The 21340-nt window shown below is 36.8% G+C and overlaps 2 protein-coding genes across 4 annotated transcripts in view; one reads left to right on the top strand and one right to left on the bottom strand.

Moving 5' to 3' along the window:
- Window positions 1–21340, top strand: part of CMSS1 (cms1 ribosomal small subunit homolog) — a 222473-nt gene that overhangs the window by 37854 nt on the left and 163279 nt on the right. For 2 of the 3 annotated variants that reach the window (XM_041463956.1, XM_041463951.1), the window contains exon 1: window positions 146–1741. The exons of the other annotated variant lie outside the window; for it this stretch is intronic. In XM_041463956.1, coding sequence (XP_041319890.1) covers window positions 1678–1741 — 64 coding nt within the window. In that variant the 5' untranslated portion in view covers window positions 146–1677. Of the gene's footprint in view, window positions 1–145; window positions 1742–21340 lie in introns of those variants that run through there. 3 annotated transcript variants of the gene reach the window in all.
- LOC121351635 (filamin A-interacting protein 1-like) overlaps window positions 5036–21340 on the bottom strand; it is a 147776-nt gene continuing 131471 nt past the window's right edge. Inside the window, exon 7 of the mRNA XM_041463948.1 lies at window positions 5036–5164. Within this exon, the coding sequence (XP_041319882.1) occupies window positions 5143–5164 (22 nt within the window). The 3' untranslated portion in view covers window positions 5036–5142. The remainder of the gene's footprint in view (window positions 5165–21340) is intronic.

Genomic DNA, 21340 nt, shown 5'->3' with positions numbered 1-21340 from the left:
GCAGCCGGCTCGCCCTTGGCAGCTCGGCCCCGGGTGCTGGCTCCGGCCGAGCCCCGCGCTGTGTGGAACATTGCGTTTGTCCTCCAGCTCAGGGCCAAGAAGAATGTGCGGAAGGTTTGGGTTAGGGCAGTTCCTCTCTAGCACTGATAATAAAGTAGTTTTAAGTTGTTACTGATTAGGTACAATGTTTTCCACTTAGTCCCACAGCCTAGAGTTTGAAAACGGAAAATCTAAATTCCAAGTCATCTTGTTTAATTAGTTGTTCTAAGGGAGCTTTTTCTGTTGTGTTTTTTTAATTTTTTTTCTTTTAATTTTATTATGACAAAAAATGCAACTTTAGCTGAGCTCCTCTGGGGGGGAATATGAACTTTGAGCCTTCCTTTTTTTTTTTCCTTCTGTAAAGAGTCGGGGTCCTTGGAGGATAGTATTTTATTTCCTGATGATGTAACTACAAAACAATTCTCTTAAGTGATGATGGGAAGGCCAGATGAAATCTGATTTTTTTTTTCTCTTCAATGTTTTTTCTACAAACCCCTTTCCTTTTTCATATGTTTGTGTTTCAGCTAACACAATAAGCAGTCCAACCAACTATTTTTAGTAAGAAGGTCTTGAAGAAATTAGTTGTTTGTTTTAATATTTAGGAAAGAGGCAGAAAGCAAAAAAATAGGATTTAGATTGAAGAACTTAAAATGTATTGCTTGTATTCCCCATCCTTTAGTGTACACCCTGAATAAACACTGATGACAGATGGAAGAAATACTGGAAATAGGTACAAAATTTGTTACTGAAAATCCACTAAGGGATAACAGGAGTCAGTGAAACAAACTTCTTTTATGTTGGTGGGTAAATTAGACCATTGAAAGGCATTCTTCACTATTGAACTAGTAGGTGCATCCACAATTAATTTATTTGCAGCATTTGAATTTTAGTCTTCATCTCTGCACCTTAAGCCATTCTCTGCCTGCCTTTAGTGTGTTTTGTCATATTGAACATAATGCTAACAATAAGGCAAGTTACTTATTTGGGGGTATTGTCTGTAGGTATGAAGACTAAGATTAAGATGTTTGCATTTCAGTGACAGGACAGACATCTTCTAGCTATCTTGCATATATTTACCCTGAGTGTAGCCTGAGAAAGGTACTTATTCTTTAGTTGAAAAATTCCAGGCAACCCTGTGCATGGGTACTGAGTAAAGACTTTCTCAGAACTCTGCTGCTTATTTGCATGGGTGATCCTGCTGTGTCATCTTTGTAAGTTTCTGAGAAAGTTCAGTTTTGGGTACCTTGTCAGAAAACTTTCAAGTTATTTAATGCTAACCCTTCCCAAATGGTTTTGGAGATAGAAAACATCTTATTTGAATATACCAATGGACAGACCAGGATAATATTTCATTTGCTGTTCTAGGGAAAGTTAATAATCAAATCCAAACAGAAGCAAAATAACCTGTCCTTTAGCTGGTATTGACCTATTTGGTTCCTTGGCTAATGTTTTTGGAGGCTAACAGTTTGTCTAGTTTTTATCAAAATTATTATGCCGTATGGATCATTTGAAATACAAGCTCATCTAGGTGACCTTGGTATGGGAAGTATCTTCAGCAACAAACTCAGCCTTTCTGCTAGGACTCTGTTTAAAATGTTAGGACAACTGAAGGTGCAAGGTGCTGTCTAAGAGCAGGCCATGGAGGTACTGCTGTATCCAGTTCTGATTTGCAGGAGGAGTCCAGGAAGTTATTCAGTGCAAGGTAGGTAGGAGTTAAATGTGAATGCATCCTTTTTTACATGTATGTATGTGAGCATAAATACATAAATCCTTAGAGGTGACAACTACTGTTTCTGTCCTGGGTTTGTTTGTTTTGTTTTTTCCTTCCCTTTGCAATTGCTTTGTTTTTTGCAACTTTCCCGTCACCTGCACACACCCTGTTTCTGTAGTCTATATGAAAATTGCCTGCATTTTTGTTCTACCACATGAAACAAGTTGTTTTAGGCCAAAAGCAGCTTTGAAGAAGAGGACTTCTCAAATGCTGGTAATCAAAAATTCATCCTCGCAATCTAGTTCTATTCTGGAGTTCCAAGGAACACAGCTCAGATAGTGCTGGTGATAAGTTTATTGGTAGTCTGGGAACAGGGAATAGAGAATGCAAGTCCTTCTGTTTATAAGTCTGTGTTTACATCTGCGGATGGCCAAAATACAAACTCCTCATTTCTTAGTTAAATCCTCTCTGCAATACAAAAGTGCACATCTGTGACCTTCTGCAAACCAGCTTTATCAAAGAGCATCAGCTGCGTGTATAATGACCTGACTTCCTTCTTTTATATTGTTATGACTTAAAGGACATTGTACAGTGCTACCCAAGCCCTGTTAAGGGCTTGGGTATTTTATTAAAAATTCCAGGTTCTGGACTACTATAACATGAAAAGTTCATTTTTATCTGAGGCAATGAATTGAGTTGCAAAGGAGCCTTCCTTTACTGCATTTTTACAGTTTCAGTATCTGTAGGTGGAATCCTGGCACTGGTGAACTACACTGAAGAGGGGAAAAAAAAAGCCTTTGGGCAGGCAGCTATGCCTGTCTCATTCTCTATTGCTCCTTGAAAATTAATTCTGTTTCCTTAGTTACTACACATAGTATTGCACAGAGTTGGTGCATTTGCAAGTATTGTGACAGCAAAAGTTGATTTGTAGATTGTTGATTTGTAGAAATTGGAGACCAAAAGAAAATCTAATTAAATCATTTGGTGCATCTCCTGTCAATGCAGGGGTGCTCTCTACAGCTGCTTGCAGTGACTTTTTTCTAGTTGCTGCTTATCGTTTTGTATTGTTCTTTGTGCCCACAAAATATTTAGGATTTTACTTTAGAAAAATAGAAGCTGGGAAGATGGAAGATTATATGAGGCAAGGAGAAGATAGGACAAATAAGCTAGAAGACTTTGAGGCAGTTGTTTAGACTTTATCTTAAACTATCTGAATTCCTCCCATTACTTCCATCATTAAACTTCTCTTTTTCTTCCCATGGCGTTTCATAGCAGCAGTTCCACTGTCCTTAAACCCATAACCTATCTATTGCAGCATTTGACCCCTTCCTTTGGCCATTTTGTATCTAAGATAAATAAAGGAAATTAGAACTTGGGCCTCAGTTCAACAAAGCACTTAAAACATAGCCCTGTGTACTTTTGTTGAAAAAGGAAAGGACTTCAGCAGAAGTCTGATTTTAATGATATATTGAAATGTTTGGCTGAATCAGGGTCTTGGTCACATTTACTTCATGTAGATATTGTTGAAGCTTGGGCTTCTGAAATTCTCCCTGGGGTCTAAATCTTTAATTTACTTTCATATTCCAAAAGTAAACATTTACTGAGGTACAAATACTGTCAAAACTTTTATTGGTATTTTACATTTCTTAGAACTGTTTGCTTTTTTGGAGGTGGTCTGCTTAAGTTTTGCATGTGATACCTGGAGAACTGAAACATGCAGAATTGACAAGTTGAATTTTATTGCCTTGCATAAATGGGAGCTGATATTTAATGTTTTAATAGCTCATGTGATTTCAAGGATTTTTCTCCACTGTGTGCTCAGCCTTGTCTCTGAAATCTGTGGGAGTTTGGACATTATTCAGTGGAAGAAGATTCACTCTAATTATTTCTTAGATTATTAGCATCCTTCAAAAATTTTCTAATTTGTCTTTATTATCTCTCCTAGCATCGTTTGATGATCTCTTAGATTTCATCCGTAAAGTGCTTTAGAGTTTCATATCCTAATGTATAGATTAATTTCTGAATGTTGCAAAGAGAAATATGGAGGTTATGATGGCTTATTTACAGTCTGAAATGTACTGACAACTGATAAATGCATGTGGAAGGCAAGGGGCAGAAGCAGGGGAAAGTTCTAAAGATAACATTCTTCAGATTCATGTGTATTTTACTGTGGACCATGGGTGGAAAGAGATTCATGTCTCAGTTACTCTGAGGTTTTAATTTTTTTTGGCAGAGAGAAATATTTTTTCAAACTCTCCTATTGTTTACAGATTCCATTATTCTGCCTTTTTTTTTTTTTTTTTTTTTTTTTTTTGCAGGTACAAATAAAATTCCTAACTAAATAACAAGGATAATTAGATCCCTTTTTGTTGGGTGCTGTATTGGGAAGTTGATGACTGGACCTCTCAACTATTAATGGCTTCTAAGGAGAACTTGCAAGTGCTTCATATCTGCTTGTGAGGTGGTTTCATTTTGTATATGGGACCAAGGTAATTTTTTATGAAAAAGACAATTTTTTGCATGGCAGAGTTTATCATGGACAAGGACAGATAGAATTTAATTTGTATGCCTTCCCCTACTCTATGTAAACCATATATAGCCAAGTAATCTTTGTGATAAAATGAGACAATGTTCTTTAGTTAATGAAAGGTCTGTACAAGAGTGTATTTTAAGAAGAAGTTTAGGATTGGAGGTTTGTTTTGTTTGTGATGGGTTCTGAAGTGAGATTTTTTTTATCAGCCCACCCCCACCCACAAGTATGCCTGTCTAGTTGGGCTATTTCTGGAGGCACGACAGCCATTGCGGAATTAATGCAATAGCAAAAGTGAGTTGTAATCCTGTGAAGACTTAGGACCTTGGAATGTGCTCAGTTTCATGGCTGTAAACATGCTTGAAAGCAGAACATATTTTAAATGTCTGTCTTTAGTCATTAGACTGCAGAAAAAATGACACTGTACTACTTCACTTCATCTATTTCCTTTGAATTCAGTCAAAGTAAGATTCTTTTTGTAGAACTTCAGGGAAGTGGTATGGCTGAAATATTTTGAGCTTCAAGCCCGACTCCATGTGAATCCCTGTCTCTTTTTTATGTATTAATCTAAGCTGTGAGTTCAGTCATTTTATTCAAAGTTATCAATTCCTTTTCAGAGCAGTATAATTCTTGTTTAAATAAAAATTGTGCAGGTTTGTTGGCTCAGCTTTTCACACTGCCATGAATTGAGCATGGTGCCAGTGGAGGATGTTTCTTTCAAAACTTTGATGATATGAAATGAAAAAGTAGATCAAGTAATTGCAGGCTTTTTCAGCTCCTCCATGTCATGCACCATGTCTTCCTTTATGCTTTTCCCTTCACATCTCTTGTTCCTGCACTTGTTGCAGGGTGAGGCGTTCCATCAGTGGCTTGGGGAGCAAAGCCTAGTACAAAGGTAGAAGGGATTTGGCATTCAGTGCATTTCTTGGGGGTTGCAGGTTTACAGGAGCCTCCTGAGGCCATGGGCTACTTGGGAAGCACACACCTGTCAGGCACACAGTTAGGTGAATGTGGGCTCGAATGCAGCATTGGAACTGGAAGAAGGCTCATTGGTGCCATTGATTTTATGCAAAGTGGAGTACAAAGCTGTGATGCTTTATTTACTTTTTAGGTGGTTAAGTAGAGAGAATCCAGAATTAAAACGTATCACGAAGACTACATGTCATTGTTATAATTCTGTTGAACAGGCTTCTCTTGCTTCCTACTAATTAACCCAGTGAAAACAGAGCTGTTAAAGAGCTTTTTTGAAAGGGAGTCAGGCTGTAGAAGAATGAGTATGGATGCTAGGGAAGGTAAATTTTGCAAGGAGAGAAAGTATTTTTTGTTGGGCTGCCTGTATTAGCAGAGTAAAGCACAAACATGCTCTTGGGCCTGGAGGCCCTTCTTTGGGTCTTAAGATGCTGCATCTATGTTACAAAATCTGTGTAATAACAGACATGTTTTCTGCCTTGATACCCTCCCCCCCCCGCCCCCTTAGGATTCCTGGTAAGAAATACATTTTACATGGAATACATTTTACATAGAAATGCATTTATACATAGAATAAGAAAAAAGGCTTTTCTTATTCTCTGTAATTTCAGTAGCTATACTTTAGTTCCTGTTTAAAGCACAATGCTTCAAGTTATTGGTGATTTTCATACCTGTTCAAGGAATATATGTTGAAATAATGCAGAGGCAAATGTATCCTATACAGGCTGTTTTAGATTGTGAATTCCTAGGGATGTAATGTAGCTCGTAAAACTTTGATCCCTTTGGGATTCAGAATTGCTGAGCTATCTGATGGATTCATAGTTTAGAAATGTGACTTAGTTGTGCGGGTCAGTTCTCTGGTCTGGAAAAGTATTTACAGAATTTCTTGACCTCCTAGGGTATAGTCACATGTAGCTCTTTGTGTTAGTCTTGCCCACAGCAGGTACTGTTCAAGGAGTCTCTTGGGCTTGGGGAAATGTATTTAGCAGACTCAGACACTCCACAGCTCCAGAGTCTGCAACAAAAATTTTACAAAACCCTGGAGTGAGGAAGGAGAACAAATACAAAAGGGTATTAATTTGGCTTTTTTACAGCAGCTGGCATGAGACGTATCAGCCTTAGAACCATTACTTTCAACTCAGCTATATTGAAGTTGTGTCATTATCTGGGAACACTTTATTGATCTCATGTCTCTGGGTGTTATGTCAACAGAATGGACTATTACTAAGAAAATTTTCTTGGAGATGAACTAAATGCTTGAATAGCCTACTGCTTGCTTCATGCTTGAAAACTAAACTAAAGCACAAAAAAAAAAGTAGTTTAAGGAAATTCTCTTCCAGCACCTGAAGGAAAGGCAAGATTTTCTTTTAGTCCCTAAAATCTTATGTTCTTTAAACAGTCTTCCTTGCAACCTTTCCCACTGGTTTATAGTCTGCCCTATTTTATGGAGTTTTTTTAGTTGTTGAGTGCTTTATTTTTAACCTGTTTTGTTCAGCTACCTATTTTTAGTTTAAAGGAAGAAGCTTCTGAGCCTTTTAACATTGTTTCCCCTGGGTAACTTGATTGAAAGAATTTTGACAGAGTGCAATTTCTGTTTTATATTTGCTCTGTCCAGTGAACTCAGGAGCTTTGAATACAAAGATTAATATTAATTAGTTGAAAGAACTTACAGTCTATACAAATTGCACTTAAAAAGAGTGTGGTCAGGATGAACTGTGTAGAATTAATTAAAGAGAGCAATGTATTGGGTTCATGTAGTGATACAGTTACTTGTAAGTGAAATATGTAGTAGCATATTCTGCTATGAAATCACACAGTGTATTTTGATAATTGCTAATAATTTATCTTATAAGCAGACTGTACTATTACTCAAGAAAAAAAAAAGCTAATTTCTTAAATGGATTCAACAGAAGAACATAGACTTTAGTACTTTTAGGTGACTCGACAGAACAAAAATTTAAGCACTGTAATTTTGTAGATCTTCAGGTTATTTACCCTCCTGCCCCCTCTCTAGTAAATACAGAACTATATATATAGGTAAATATTTGTGCATAACTCTAGCCAGTAGCAAGGACAGAGGAGAAAAGTGGTTCTAGTTATTTTAATGCAGTACTTACGATAGTAGTTATGCAGCCTTTTTGTGTTTAGCTTTTAAAATGATACAGAAATGTCTCGATTCCATTTATAATAGACAGAGGCCTAGAACTAGAAATCTGCAAAAGAACAAGTATATTTTTGAATTCCTAATGTATTTTGTACTGGTTAAATCCAGATCCAGTTGTGCATGACCTCTTACTTTGATTCAAGTTTGGAGCACATGAAGTTTGTTAGTTCTTCTCTGTTTTACTCTATTTTTCTGATTTTAATTGTTTTTATTTCAAATTCCCATAGTATATGGGCAGAGGCTATTCTCACATTAAACAAATCAGTCCTTGATATTGCTGCAGAGTAGCAGCATACATGAATCCAACACTACCAAAATAGGAGGAGTTATTTTGGTAGAAGCCCAAGATGTGTCCAGAGTGACATAAGGTTATACAGAGCTTGACAAGAATAAACACTTTGAGAGCTATAAAATTGCTTTGACCTTGGGGCTTGGGAACCTAAGTGGAGCCTTAACTTTTAGCTATCTGTGTGTATGTAAATGAAAGCAAGTCATGCCCAGAAATGTTCTAAGTATATTTTTCTCAGCAGTCAGTGTGACAGATGGTTGCAGTTCTTGGAGCAGTTGTGGTAGGCATAGGTATCCCTGGAACAGAAACACACATAGCTCAGGGGTTTGTGGAAACCCTGATTATGGCTTTGCTCGTGGAGAGCAGGGTCTGAGTTGGAGGGAGTTCTGAAGCATCTCCAGATCTGTTGGGAATCACTCTGAAAAGTTTATGCACTTTTACACAAAGGAGTTCTGGGTGTGTCTGATCTTCAATGAATGATGGTTCCAATGGATTTTGATTTCTTTCAGCTAGTTAATATTTAGAATGAATGACTGAGGGCTGTTTGGGATACCTTAGCTTTAAATGATGTCCTGGTCTATGTTCCACATGTATTGATGTCATGGAATTTGGATAATTTAATCAAACTCATTACTTTTGCTTCAATACTGGGCTTTCTTGGAAGCATTTTCTCTATTTTAGGTGCTTACCAAAAGCAGCAAAGCTGCCCTTTTTTGGTAGTGAATTCCTACAGACTTCAGGGAATAGCATTAACATAGGTAATACAGAAAGAAATGGGGAATCATGTTTGTGAATCTTCTTGCAAGTTCAAATTTGCATTTTTTTTTCTTTTCATAACTGTAATTTGTGCAATTTGTTTCTTTTCAGAACTGCTGTATAACAGAGAGACCAAATCACTTTGTGAAGTTGTTTGTTTGGGATTTTTTTTCTTTAACTACTGCACCAGCTATTAACATCTTCTTGTGCTATTCTGTTCCTCTCTCTGGTTTTTATGTGCATCTAGGAGCCAAAACCAATAAAAGAGGGTAATGTTGGTCAGGTGAGGTTCCAATTTGTCTTTGTCGTGTTGGAAGAAGAAAATCCCTTAGTGGATTATTGGAAGGTGGAGGGAGGGTTGTGTGAAGATGCCGATGTTCAATGGAGTGACTGGGAAGGAATGGCTAGAGGTATTTTTAGCATTTGTAGTGGAATGCAGGGAGGCTCATCGATTGCACTTTTGTTCCCTGAGGGAGGTCAGTGGGGAAGGGAAGAGGTCCAGAATTGGGAAGTAATCCGCACTGAATCGCAAATGCTTTTCACTTTGACATTAATCTCAGTTTAGAAAGGAGAATCCCTGGATATTGCATTTCTGCATGGAATTATCTTAGAAATTGTGTGTTTCAAATAGGGCCAACTTGTTACTGTCAATTGCATGGCATTGAGGACAAAGGAAATGGTCACATCTTTCATAATGAAGAAAAATGTTCACTTTGTTTTCTGGTAGAGCTTTGTGTTTGATTTTTTTTTTAATGTCTTCATTTTTCTGACCCTGACATTGTTCTCTCTCATAGTAATTTCTTAAGTGACAGTGATTTTATAATAGAATCTTATTGTTTTGTTGTGTCGTTTTTCTAGTGAATATTTGAATATTTTACTTTCACTAAACTTTTCTTCTCTTTTAAAAACCACTTCTTCATTGACCTGAACTATGAAAGCTGCTATATCTAAAACCCCAACAGGTGACAGTCCTTTTAAAGTGTATGTTTGTGTGCATGGTTTTATGACATTTATTGGCTATTATTGTTTTCACTTCGATGAACAATGAATGTACCAGGAATGTGTTCATGCACAACATTTGAATGCAAATCCTAAGTTAAACACTTTCACAACTCTGAAGCTATGGATGTATTGGTACAAGCTGGAATTCCACATGTTATTTCTCTCTTAGGAATTGCACAGATCACTTTAGGTGGTTTTTTGGCTGCTGCCTTTTGGGCATATGCATTTTATAAAGTTGCTTAAAGAAAATATTTTTTCTTTCTTGTTCGTAGATGCAATTTGGGAGAAAATTTTATTCCATTTTTTGAGAACCTGTAAATTCAAATGAAGTTGGGTTGTGTGTTTTTTTTGTGTGGGAAGAAGACTGTGATTCTGTTCTTGGTGTCAGAAAGTTTGTAAGTGCTACAGCAAACCATGAAGCAAGCAAACCATGAAGAGGTACACAGCTCTCGAGTGCCTGAGTGGTTCAGACTGAAAAGTGCTTGGGCTTCTGAATTCTGTGGTTCACAGTGAGCATGCTCAGATGTTTTGTTACTTCCCAACAAATATTACATCATCCTATTTGCAAAGTCACTAGGCTATAGCTGTCTTTACATCCAACAGAGTTCTCAAGTGGGATATCAAATGCATGCATTACATCATCAGAACAAAGCCTTTATTGGTTGATTGTACCCTTAGGGTGGGATGCTGAATGGTAGTTGCATAAGGAAGACATAATCTTGCAGACTTAACCATTTCCTAACCAGCCTATCAACAGCTATGAAGTGAAATAATAGCCTGGGGATAGGATTCACTTGGGAAGGGTGTAGCTAAAGAAAATAAGATTTTAAATTGGTTTAATGAGTTCATCATCTTTCTGTAAATGCACTTAAATGTATTAAAACAAACAGACAGAACCAGTAGAGTTTTATGGATATATTTATAGACTGATTTGCTGAACTTTCATGTGGTATAATTCCTGTTAATGAATTCAAAGAAGGTAGACCAATTTCCATCCAGTCTGTGGTTTTAATTTATTGGAAAATGATCCACTTAAAAATACTGGATTTTTTTTTTTCATTTGTTATGAAATATTAAGTTTGTCTTTCTAAGCTAATTTAAGCACTTTATAGAGTTATTCACTTGTTAAGGACCATATGTACAAAATATGTGTCTGGTGATCTTAATTAGTCCAGTTCTGGTCTGGTTTTTAATAAGAACTTTTTTTTGTAAAAGGTATAATATATAGCTTATAATTCTCAAACTACATGAAAGTGATACCAAAGTTTGGTCTCTTATTGATTGCCGTGGTATTTTTTGTGATCTCAGTCTAGTTTTAATGAACCTGGATTTCATAAACCAAATTAAATAAACAGGTAAGTCCTTACTCTGAGGTAAATGAGACCACATTAAAAAAACCAAAAAACCAAACAAAACCCCTGCATTAAAAAATCTGAGCTTTATGTTATGATGATCTACATCTGATTTCCTGTGTTGTCTTAATGCAGTTTTTATATGTGGCTTCAGGGTAAAATTGTACCAACTTTCAAATTAAAACTGCTAGTCAGCCTCTGGGTATGTGTACTTTTTAGGTTGGAAGGTGTTTTTTGAAGAAAATGCTGACTGAACCCAAGGTTTTGTTCTTCTCTTTCCTCTTTTGCTGCTCCCAGACTAAATTAGGCTCCAGTATGAGTAATCCATCAATATTGACTTTGCTTTTGAGGTATATTTCTTGAAGAGTGGGAACTTGTTAACAAGTTCTTTTTGTTATTGTGCCTGTCCCAGCATGTGCTTAGAAATAAAAAATTGGATTTGGTCATTTCACAGAATCCCCCCAGTTCTCCACCACATCAGTTTCAGATGGACAGTGCTCCCATAAAAATCTTGAAACAAGATACTGATTTTAAAAGTGTTGGTCTCAAATACTCTCCTAGATCCTTCAACGACCACTGGGACAGAGTTGTGTATAGTACTGAAGATCCTCAAGTGAAAAGCAAGGCATATACAGAAGAATTTAAAACTTCCTTTTTTGTCCAGTCATAGCAGACAGTGTAATTCTTCATGGTTTTTTTTGGAAATGCATACCCAGGACAGTGGATGAGCACTCAGTAGACCTAATAAAGCTAATATGCAAATTTTTTTATGAATGCAAGTTTCAGCTGTTATCCATTGGATGGGCAATAGGTGACGTTTAACATCCTACCAACTTGCTTCTCTTTTTCTTGTTAGCAGTTCTGTTTAGAAAAGCAGAGAGGGGAGTGTTGGGTGGGGGGATGAGCCTGTGTGACATTTTCTCCCTGATAGTTACTCACGTAGGCATTTTTCTGTTTCAGTCTCCCAGTGATATTTATACCAGTGGTGGAGCAGACATTGGGACAAAGGATTACTAGTTAATTTGGAGAGCTAAATTTACATGTGATTGATGTGTTAAGGAAAATACCACTACAAACACCCTCCAGGTTTTGGTAGGGAAGCATCAGCCTGTAGGATTTCTCTTTTTGGCTGTGGAGCTCACCACATGGCCTTTCTGCTTTTTGGCCTCTCTGAATTAGTCCTGAATACTACCCAGAAATGTAAGGAAAAGCATAATTCTACATGAATTGCAGTCAGTTTCATAGGATACCTTGGAAGTAACAAGCAGCAAACTCTGGGATGAAAATTAGGCTTAAAAAACAGGTAAAATAACCTAGCATGTCCAAGAAGAGTCACTCGGTAACAAAACTGTAAATAAAACTAAGATGTGCTGGATAATTCCCATTCTTAGCATAAACCTGTGTCTTTAAGTAACTAACACTGGCTTTGCAAACTTAAGAAAGTACCAGGTTTCAAGCTGTGCATCACTGTTGGTTTCATTATGCTCTTGAGACTTTAAATGGAGGTATAAGGTAATTCTGTAGTATCTAATTATGCAGTTTAGGTAATTTTCTGACATTGGTTCCCTTTTTTTCGTTTGGAAACCTCTGTCTGCATCTCCTCACATTAAAAACAAATGAACAATCAAAAAACCCTTACCAAACAAGAAAAAAACAACCCAAGAACCTGAAATCGACCAACCAAAGAAAGGAAAAACAAAACCATAAAAAGAAAAGATCAAGTATTGTCACATAGTGATTGTGATGCTGATGACCAGTGCAAGAGCACTGATGAAAGGAAATTAAGTTTTACTTTAATTCTATTTAGTTTAGTAACACTTTTTATTCCATGCAACTTCTCTTGAAGCTGGCCAGCATATCTACCTTTGTGCTGTTTATCATTGAGTGACTCTTTTTGGACATGGTTGGTTATTTTAAACCTGTTTAAAAAATTTATTTTTTGATTAACTAATTACTTCTGTTTAATGATACCAAGGTAACTGCTCACTTCTCTTTTAGGGGATACATCCATTTTTTTTCCCCTATCCATTAATCTTTTACTCTTTTTTTCTGCCCACCTTCCTGAAGAATTATCTGTGTGATTTTAGCTTTTCATGGTCTTCTCTTGACAACAAAAACAAGGGCATTTGTAGTGTTATAGATGTTATTTGTGGTGCAATATTCTGGAATTGTGAAGTGTGTGACCAAGCTGACCCTGGGAAGCAGGAGTTGCAGGGAGAGAGACTGCAAACCACTGGCAAACTGAGCAGTGAGTTTACAAGACTGTTGGATCACCAGTGTGAGTGCTTGGGTAAGCAATTCACAAAGGAATCTTCCATCTGCAAACGGCAAGGAGAAAAAGTTTCTTTAAAGTGACCTTAAAAAAAAAGGTAAAATATTGCTTCTCCGGTACATGGCTGCAGCTATATATTTTGCAGCATGAGTCATAGATGGCTTTATTAGTTTTTGTCCCCTTGCGTTGGAAGAATAAACTTTGGAGAAGAGGAAGTTAAGAGAAAACAAGTGTGAACAACTGCTAATGGTGCTCTCTCTGGCTCCATTCAGTCTGCCATTCCATCATACTTGAAGGGGGCAATTCAGAGATTACTTTCTCGGCATGTAAGTGGCAACATATGTTTGAAACAGTAAGTGGAAAATGTAGGAAAAAAAATGACAGGCATATGGCAATGGGAAGGCAAGGAAAAATTTGTTGCCCTAACGTTAGCCACATAATTGGTACACTTAACTTCTGAGGGACTGATTTATTTAAAGACAAACATTTATGCTCCATTTATTCAGGTTTTCTATATGTAATCTTCGTCTTACAGTGCCTTCATAATTTCTCTGCTCTCTGAGGGAGTGGAAGGTGATAGGAGAGGTTCAGAGCCTCAGCCAAGGAATAGAGGGGGAAATCTGGGTGCAAATAGACAAACCAACCTTCATTCATATTCTAATTTTAAAAGAGGAAGATTTGAAAACCTCCTTTATTTTAATATTCAGTTTTGTGCCTTTTTTATTTTTACCATATTGAGCTAGCTAGAATGTTTATGGCTCAATGCAGCATAAGATGTACTGCTTAATGAATGGAGTAGCTGTCCTGGAAACAGGCATCATCCAAAACAGTGTTGCCAGTGTACAATACATGCTGAGGTAACCTGCTGACTTTAAGAAGGGTTTCTCTCCATGCTATGTCTGTGCACAACTGTAAGCAAAATGCAAAATCTCAAACTGATGGGGGGAGAATGTGGGTAGTTCTTTCTGTTTCCTCAGTTAATTTTGTGCCCTGAGTTGAATAATTAATTTCAAGGGAGAGTGTTGTTGGGAAGGTCAAGGTCAAACCTAGTCTTGTGGAGCTTGTGATGACATGTAAAATGTGTGTTTAGGAATGCTTTTTGGCCTGAAGCTGAAAACTCTACAATCCAAATAATATATTCTCAAAAATGCTTAGGAGGAAATCAGTGTTTTCTTTCTATTGAAAAATGATTTATCAAAACCCTGGGAGAATGTGTCCCACCACATTTGCCTTCAGAAATGTGGCCTGCTTTCTGAAGAGTGGTGAGGCCCTTGGAGAACTGTAACTTGGCAATTGTTTGGTCTTGTTATGGCCCTTACTCCATGCAGATCTTAGTCCTGGAATGGAAAAGGAAAATTGACTAGATGATGTTTTAATTTTGTTCATTCTCCTTTCTGACCTCTTCTGGCTCTGGGATTTTACGGTCTAGTGGTTTAATTTTGAGATGCTAAGTCTTATGTGAGATTATAAATACTGGTAAGTTGATTGCATTATGCTAGCAATTGTAATTTATTCTGGGGAGTGAAGGGCAGATGCCTTCCCAATCTTATTTAAATTCAGAAAGTATGCTTCTAAACTTCTAAAAATAGATAAAAAGCCAACTCTAGCTTTAAAAAAAAAAAAAAAAAAAAAACAAAAACCAAAACTAAAACAATGAAAACAGTCTCCATATTTAGTATTGTGTTAACAAGTAACACTGGAAACTTGAGAAACCTGAGCTAGTATCTCTACCAGAGTAAGTGACATCACAAATACTGTCAGCAAAATGAATTAAAACAAACGTTTTGAAAGGAAACCTATTTACGTTATTCTGGTTGTCACCCATGTTAGCAAAAAGCCAGGAAAATGCATCTGAAATTCATAGAAATCTTTGGAGTTAAAAAGGAAGACAAGAATTTCTAACTGTTTAGAGAGGGGAACCTGTGCAACAAAAATTATTAATGTACTGCTTGTTTGGGAAGAAAGAGGAGACATTTTGAAAGAAGTTTTAGGAAAATTAAGTATTTTCTACTTGATAGTTTCTGTATGTCTTATTTTACTTACTTGCAAATGCGTTCAATTGCCCTGTATTTTGATTGATTGTTGGCTTTTTAGTTTAGTAAATTGACTTTGGTGGAATCACTTCCATGCAAGCAGAATCGTGCAAATGTGTGGACTACAGTGATGCAGGTCAGAAGGGACAAGGACATGTATCCTTTCTGTGAGGCCCTGCCTCCTAATCATGCATCAGTTTGAAGCGTGCATTTGAAGAGGTTTGTCCTTCTGCTGCTCTGGTTGTGTTTTGGTTTCTGAGCAACTAATGGTTAAGGAAAGAACTACATTTTGTAATATGAACACTTCAGCTGATTTGAGTTTTTCCTTGGATTGGCCATCACACCAGCAAAAATGCTGTGAGGACTTGTCATGCTTGAGAAAGAGCTTTTTGCTTCAGTACCTTGGCTAAAACATACACACTGTGACCCACTGTCAGGTGTCAGAAGGGAATCGGTGCATGGCCTCATGTCATTGTACTCCACCACTACGTAACTCTAGTGTCAAGGTGTGACATCTTTGTGGTGTGGGAAACTCCAAATGGTTTGTACAGCTTTTTAAAGCAACAGGATTGTTGCCTGTCTGTGTGCCATGAGTGGCAGCCATCCAGTAGAAGGACAGATTTCAAAGGGACATGTGTGGACTGCTTGCTGGGTATGGAACACATGTGCACACCTAGTTATTTCTTGTGAAATGCTAGCAGTGAATTCATCCTTTTTCCCTTTCTTTTTCTTGAGTTGAACAGAAGTTCTACTGCTCCATTTTACTTCAGTCACCATATAGCAAATGCTGGAGGAGAGACAGCCACTGCTGTCATCCCTCCCTGACTGAAGATTGAAATCTATGCTTTTATGCCACCTATCTTTAGATAAGATCCACCAATATCTTGTCTTTTCCTAATAAAATGATAAATCCTTCTTTAGATCATCTGAGCTTTAGGGTCCTGTTCTTACCAGGAGTACTGGCAATTAGCTGCCCTGTAAAAAAGTCACTCTTGTTATTACTGTACTATTAGCTTCTTAAAGTACAGCTTTGGATATTTGAAAAAAGCTTTGTGCAGGTGTGTAGCTCTGACTACTGTGTGTCTGACCTGTGCTGGTGCATAGCAGTGGATATGAACTGTTTTGAGTATAGTTGCAAATTTAGTTGGATTTGGATATCATGGTGGGGGTCAGTCTGCTTTTTTTAATGCTGAGAAGATGAGATGTTCTCTTAGGTGCAACTTCTAATAGGAGTAGATTTGAACGTCTTCAAAAGTCTTTAAATCCTTTTAGCCGGTGTCATTGGAGTTGTTTTTTTCAGTCTCAAATATAAGCTATATTGGTTTGCTGTACTGAGATGAGTTTCTTCTATGGGTCTTGGGGATCAGTATTGTTGTTTACTTCACCATCCAGTCTGCAGTGCTGATGCCGTTGTAGATTGTTTTCCATGACGAAATTTTGCCTAGAGATGATTAGGAACTGCCTACTCTGGAGGCCTCTCTGAATAAACTAAAGAGACAACAAATCTAATGCTTTGGGGTTTATTGCAAATTATAATTTGAAGTTTGTAAATATTCGAAGAGGAGGATGCAAAATGAGTAGAGTAGAGATCCTATGTAAATATTTAGGCTTTAAAGTCTAGAATGTCTTCTGATGTTGTTTTATACCATTTCCTTTTAAGTGGAATGTTTGTATGTTTTTAAAAGATGTAAACTCCTAGGATGTTAGCTTGTTAATGTGGAGAAATTAAAGTGTGCAAAAATACCTTACCTGTATACTAATGAAATAAATATTTGAATATATTTATTCACAAATATTTACATTTGAATAATGTAAATAGATGACAGTAATTGAAACCTAAATGCACTTGAGATTGTGGTCACCAGGACATGAATTTTACATTTCTGATTGACTCCTCCCTGCCTGGGAATAGGCATTACAAACCCCCTTCTCTTTGCTTCCTTCCAGGAATTCAAAATATCTTAGTTCTTTTCATACTGATTTATGTGTATTAAGGGCACCAACAAAAGCCATTGCTCTTTCATAGTGACTTGGAAGCAGAGAATAAAAAGATTGGTAAAGCATGTTATTATGCTTTTCTAGCATAATATCAGGACTCTTAGCATAGGATTCTTAACAGAAGTGTAAGAGGCAAACTGCAGGGTAAGCATGGACAGAATAATTTGTTCTATGATAATGTCTCATTTTTATTTCTAATCAGAAATACATTTGATTTCAAAATAATATTTTTCCTTTCTGTTTCATGCATGCTGCTGAATACTCAGAAACAAAAGTCAGCCATTTCAGTGCCTTTATTTTGCATCTAAAGGCTCAGTAGAATTCCCTAAACTTTTGGGCTTAGAAATTTCTGGTTGAAGTGTCATATCAATAAAAGAAACAAGCTTTTTTTTTTTTTTCTTTTGGTGTAGTTTTGGAGTTACCCTGTTTTCATATTAATAGAGACTTTCTTTTTCCATAATGCAAGATAGAGAACAGTTCCTGAACAACCTTTACTCTCCATTCATAATGCTTTGTGTGATGCATTTGATTGTGTCCTCTCTTAACATATAAAACAAGAAATTGTGCAGAGAGAGTAGATGAATGAATATATAAAAGGGTATGGAAATTTTACTGCCTGTGGATGTCTCATTTGCAAGGTGGAAAGCAATAAAGAACATCAGATGTGCAAATCTGTAAAATAAAATGTATCCCAATATACATATATGCAAAAATATGAGTGTGTATATATGTACGTGTATGTGTGTTTATATATGGATGTACATTCATCTACTGCATTAATGTCAAATCCCCAGAAATGTGGTGACAAGAGAGGACCGTTTTACCTCATGTCAGGACAATGTGCTTTAGTAATTTCTGCATCCCTAGAGGGCTTATTAAACACTAAACAAAATGTCTCAGAATATAACTGATTGAGTGTTTTAAATTATGCCCTTTTGTTTGGCTCTTGGCTAGCTGCTCATTGCACTGGGCTGTGGCAAACAAAACCTGTAATTTACACTGACAGTATCATGCAATTCACTCTGCAAGCTTCTCAGCTCAGAACTTTTATAAAGTAAACATTCAAACAAACCTCAGGTTCTTAATGCAAACATATTTTGTAACTTTAAACTTAGCCAAACAGTTAAGAATCAAATAGGGGTTGTATTTTTTCCCCTTCCCATGAAAATGTCATTATATATTTTTCCTTCCTTTGCTGATAAATAAGGATATCTCTGCATGAGTAATGAGAAAAGACAGCAGTAATCAAAGAACTTTTTTTCTTTCTCACATTTCTTTTTTTTTAACCATGTGGCATTGGCACCAATTTCCTAACTGTTTTATTTTTTACTACCAAGCATATCCTAGTGAGGACTGACACAAATTCCACCATACATGGCATATCTGCTTATGACATTCCACTTGGTCCAAACACAGAATGCAAAATGCAATTTAGTAGACTTCTATGAAATGTATAATTTTCAAGTATTTCTGTGATTTTGCTGTTTGCCTTTTTTTTCTCAATTTGATGAATTCATTTTCTTTCAAGAGGGTGTTTCCTTAAAACCGAAAGGTGAAGTCTAAATGTGTAGGCAAAAGTAGAATGGTAAGAAATCTGAATGGGCAGATGCTCTAGATGTGAAACAGATAAGCTGGATCAGAGCTATTGGTTAATACCTGCACATGAGGGAGATGTACAAGAAACTGTGCTGCAAGTTATTGTGGTGTAAATAAAGAGCTCAGTACAGATTTGTCCTGCAAATTGCTTAATCAAAGAGAGGTTATGGAAAGGAGTGGTGACCTAGCTACGTTATCTACGAGTCATCACATATGGAGTGGGATTTTAGTCTGTGTAAAGATGCCTGTCTTTAGTCACTTGAGTGGAGCTATATTTCCTATGGAAAGTATAGCTATGGACATATATTTAGCTGTGGACAACCCTGGGATCTTGGGCAACAGCCCCAAAGTGGAAGCATCTGAACAAAGTCCCCCACTTTAGATCTATAGGCTGAATCCTGCCTTTAATGCCAAACGTGGAACAGAATTCATTTTTTGTTTCTGAACATAATTTGCAGCTACACTCAGGAGCAGAGGGGGGACATGAGCAGTAGGAGGACAGAACTTGCTCCATGTTAGGCTTACTAGGAGGTGCTGTGATATACCTGTCATAAGATCATCTCGTGTAAGAATCGAGAAACGGTAACATAATCTGAATAGGAAGAGAAGGTTGGAATTTTTTTTGAGCTGCAACCAAAACTACGTTTTGCCATAATGATGGCAAAAATATGTACTCTTTATAGAGCTGATGACAAGAACAGCAAAGGAAATTGAATTGAATGGTTTTAATACTAAGAACTGAAGCATCCAAGAACAGATGGATCAAATAGAATAAACATATATAAAAAAAGAAGAAACCAGTACACAAAACTTGCATATGAATGTCTGTTTAGTATATAGCTTAGGAAGTATTTACCAACTCCTCTAGCATATGTTGTTTGTACTTTCATTTTTTTGTTCTGAATGCAATGACAGTGAGTAAGGCTTGGCACCTGTAATGACTTACAGTCATCATTCCATTTTATGCAGGAAAGTGAGGAGTTTGTGTAAAATAAGGAAGGACTTCTTGAGTGTTATACAGCAAATCATCAGCTTTTTCTTTCCCACTGCAATTATAACAGCTGAACAAACAAAATAACATGAGAAGTTTCTTAAATAATTAAGGTTGATGTTTGGATGCCACAAGGAAGTGGAATGGTGTTCAAATGGTTCAGGATGGATTTTTTCTGCATTCCTGGTCTTAGTGTCATCTTGTGTTGGAATCCAAGTATTCTTCTGTCCTAATTCTTGAGGATATTTCAGTGTCTTAAATATTCATCATATAATTTTGTCTAATTGCTCTTTTATTTGTGTGCATTCATTTGAAGAGGACTTGTTGTGTGTTCTCTCCAGCATTTTTTGAGATAAATGTAATTGAAGATATTTTTAGTATTTTTCTTTTGAAAACAAACAGCCTCTCCCTTTCTTCTTGGAGATAGGAGAGCTCCGCTTTATTTGGAATAATTTTTAAAAGCCTAACTGTTCCCCTGAGCTCAGCATCTTTATTCCTCTCCCCATTATTTTTATGAACTGCTGCATGCCTTATTTCTTTGGGAAGTCCAGCTGCGGCTCTCTAGGAGGATGAAGGCTGCATGCCTGAACTCTTTTCAAACTATGACGCCACGTGCTAGTACTTATTTCTTACAAGTTTGACTAAATATTTCATTATAGATATTTTCAAGAGACTTGTGCATGGGTTCTCATGATCTCATTCTTTGATTTTTAGAAAGAAAAGAAGGAAAAAGTGAAGGTTGTGATATTCTACAGCTATCCAAGTATTCAGCTTTTGCAATGGCAAATCAAACTTCTGATACTGCTTCTTCATTTGGGTGCCATAAGAATAGGTAGCTCTTTGTAAAAACAGCATGATTTGTTGTAGAAAAAAAGCTGGCTCTTTGTATAGTGAAATTAAATTAGTTATGGAAATTTGTTTCATGGGTGAATTTGTTTTCTTGTCCAATAATTTGCAAGCTACCAGATTTTCCACACTGTTGGGAGGTGCAAGGTTTTCTGCAACTTACTCTTATTGAGGTCAAACTGCACTCTTGCTTAATATCCTGGACACTAAAAGATAACCTGTTTTCAAGAGCCCAGTAGACATTAAGTAATTCAGAAGATTCTTGCATTTTACTTGAAGTTAGCTTATGGATGAAAAAAATGGGATGACGAAGGATAGGTACAGAGGCTAAGAAACTCAATTAAAATTGGCTGTTGTAAATATCTGTTTCAGACAATTGTATGTAAATAGTCAAACCCTCAAGGGCTTTTTTATGCACATTAAAGAGAAACATATCCATACTGGGAGATGGGTAAATGAACTGCTCTATGCCCAGTTAGTCTTGCTTCAGTTCAGATACCAGGATTAACAGGATAGAACAGCAAAGAATTACTTGAGGACAGGTGGGGAAAGAGAGCAGACTTACCACATCATTCTGCTTTTCCCTCAAATAGCTGGACATTTTTGTGTTCATCAGGTGCATGCTAGTTCTCCTCTTTACTGTAGTTTCTTTTCTTGTTAAAAACTAGTGCTATTCATTTCCCTGTCAGCTTTAAGAACCTATCTAATAGTTCATCAGTTTTTCATGCAAGTTCTGTTAGAATACTTAAATACCATTTAGTCCTGGTAAAGTGCTAGTAAACTTATTGCTTT

The sequence above is a fragment of the Pyrgilauda ruficollis genome, unplaced genomic scaffold (assembly GCF_017590135.1).
Source record: "Pyrgilauda ruficollis isolate IOZ18807 unplaced genomic scaffold, ASM1759013v1 scaffold17, whole genome shotgun sequence".
NCBI classification, from domain to species: domain Eukaryota; kingdom Metazoa; phylum Chordata; class Aves; order Passeriformes; family Passeridae; genus Pyrgilauda; species Pyrgilauda ruficollis.
Note: the sequence above shows the minus strand (reverse complement) of the source record. Positions and strands in the feature narration are given on the sequence as shown.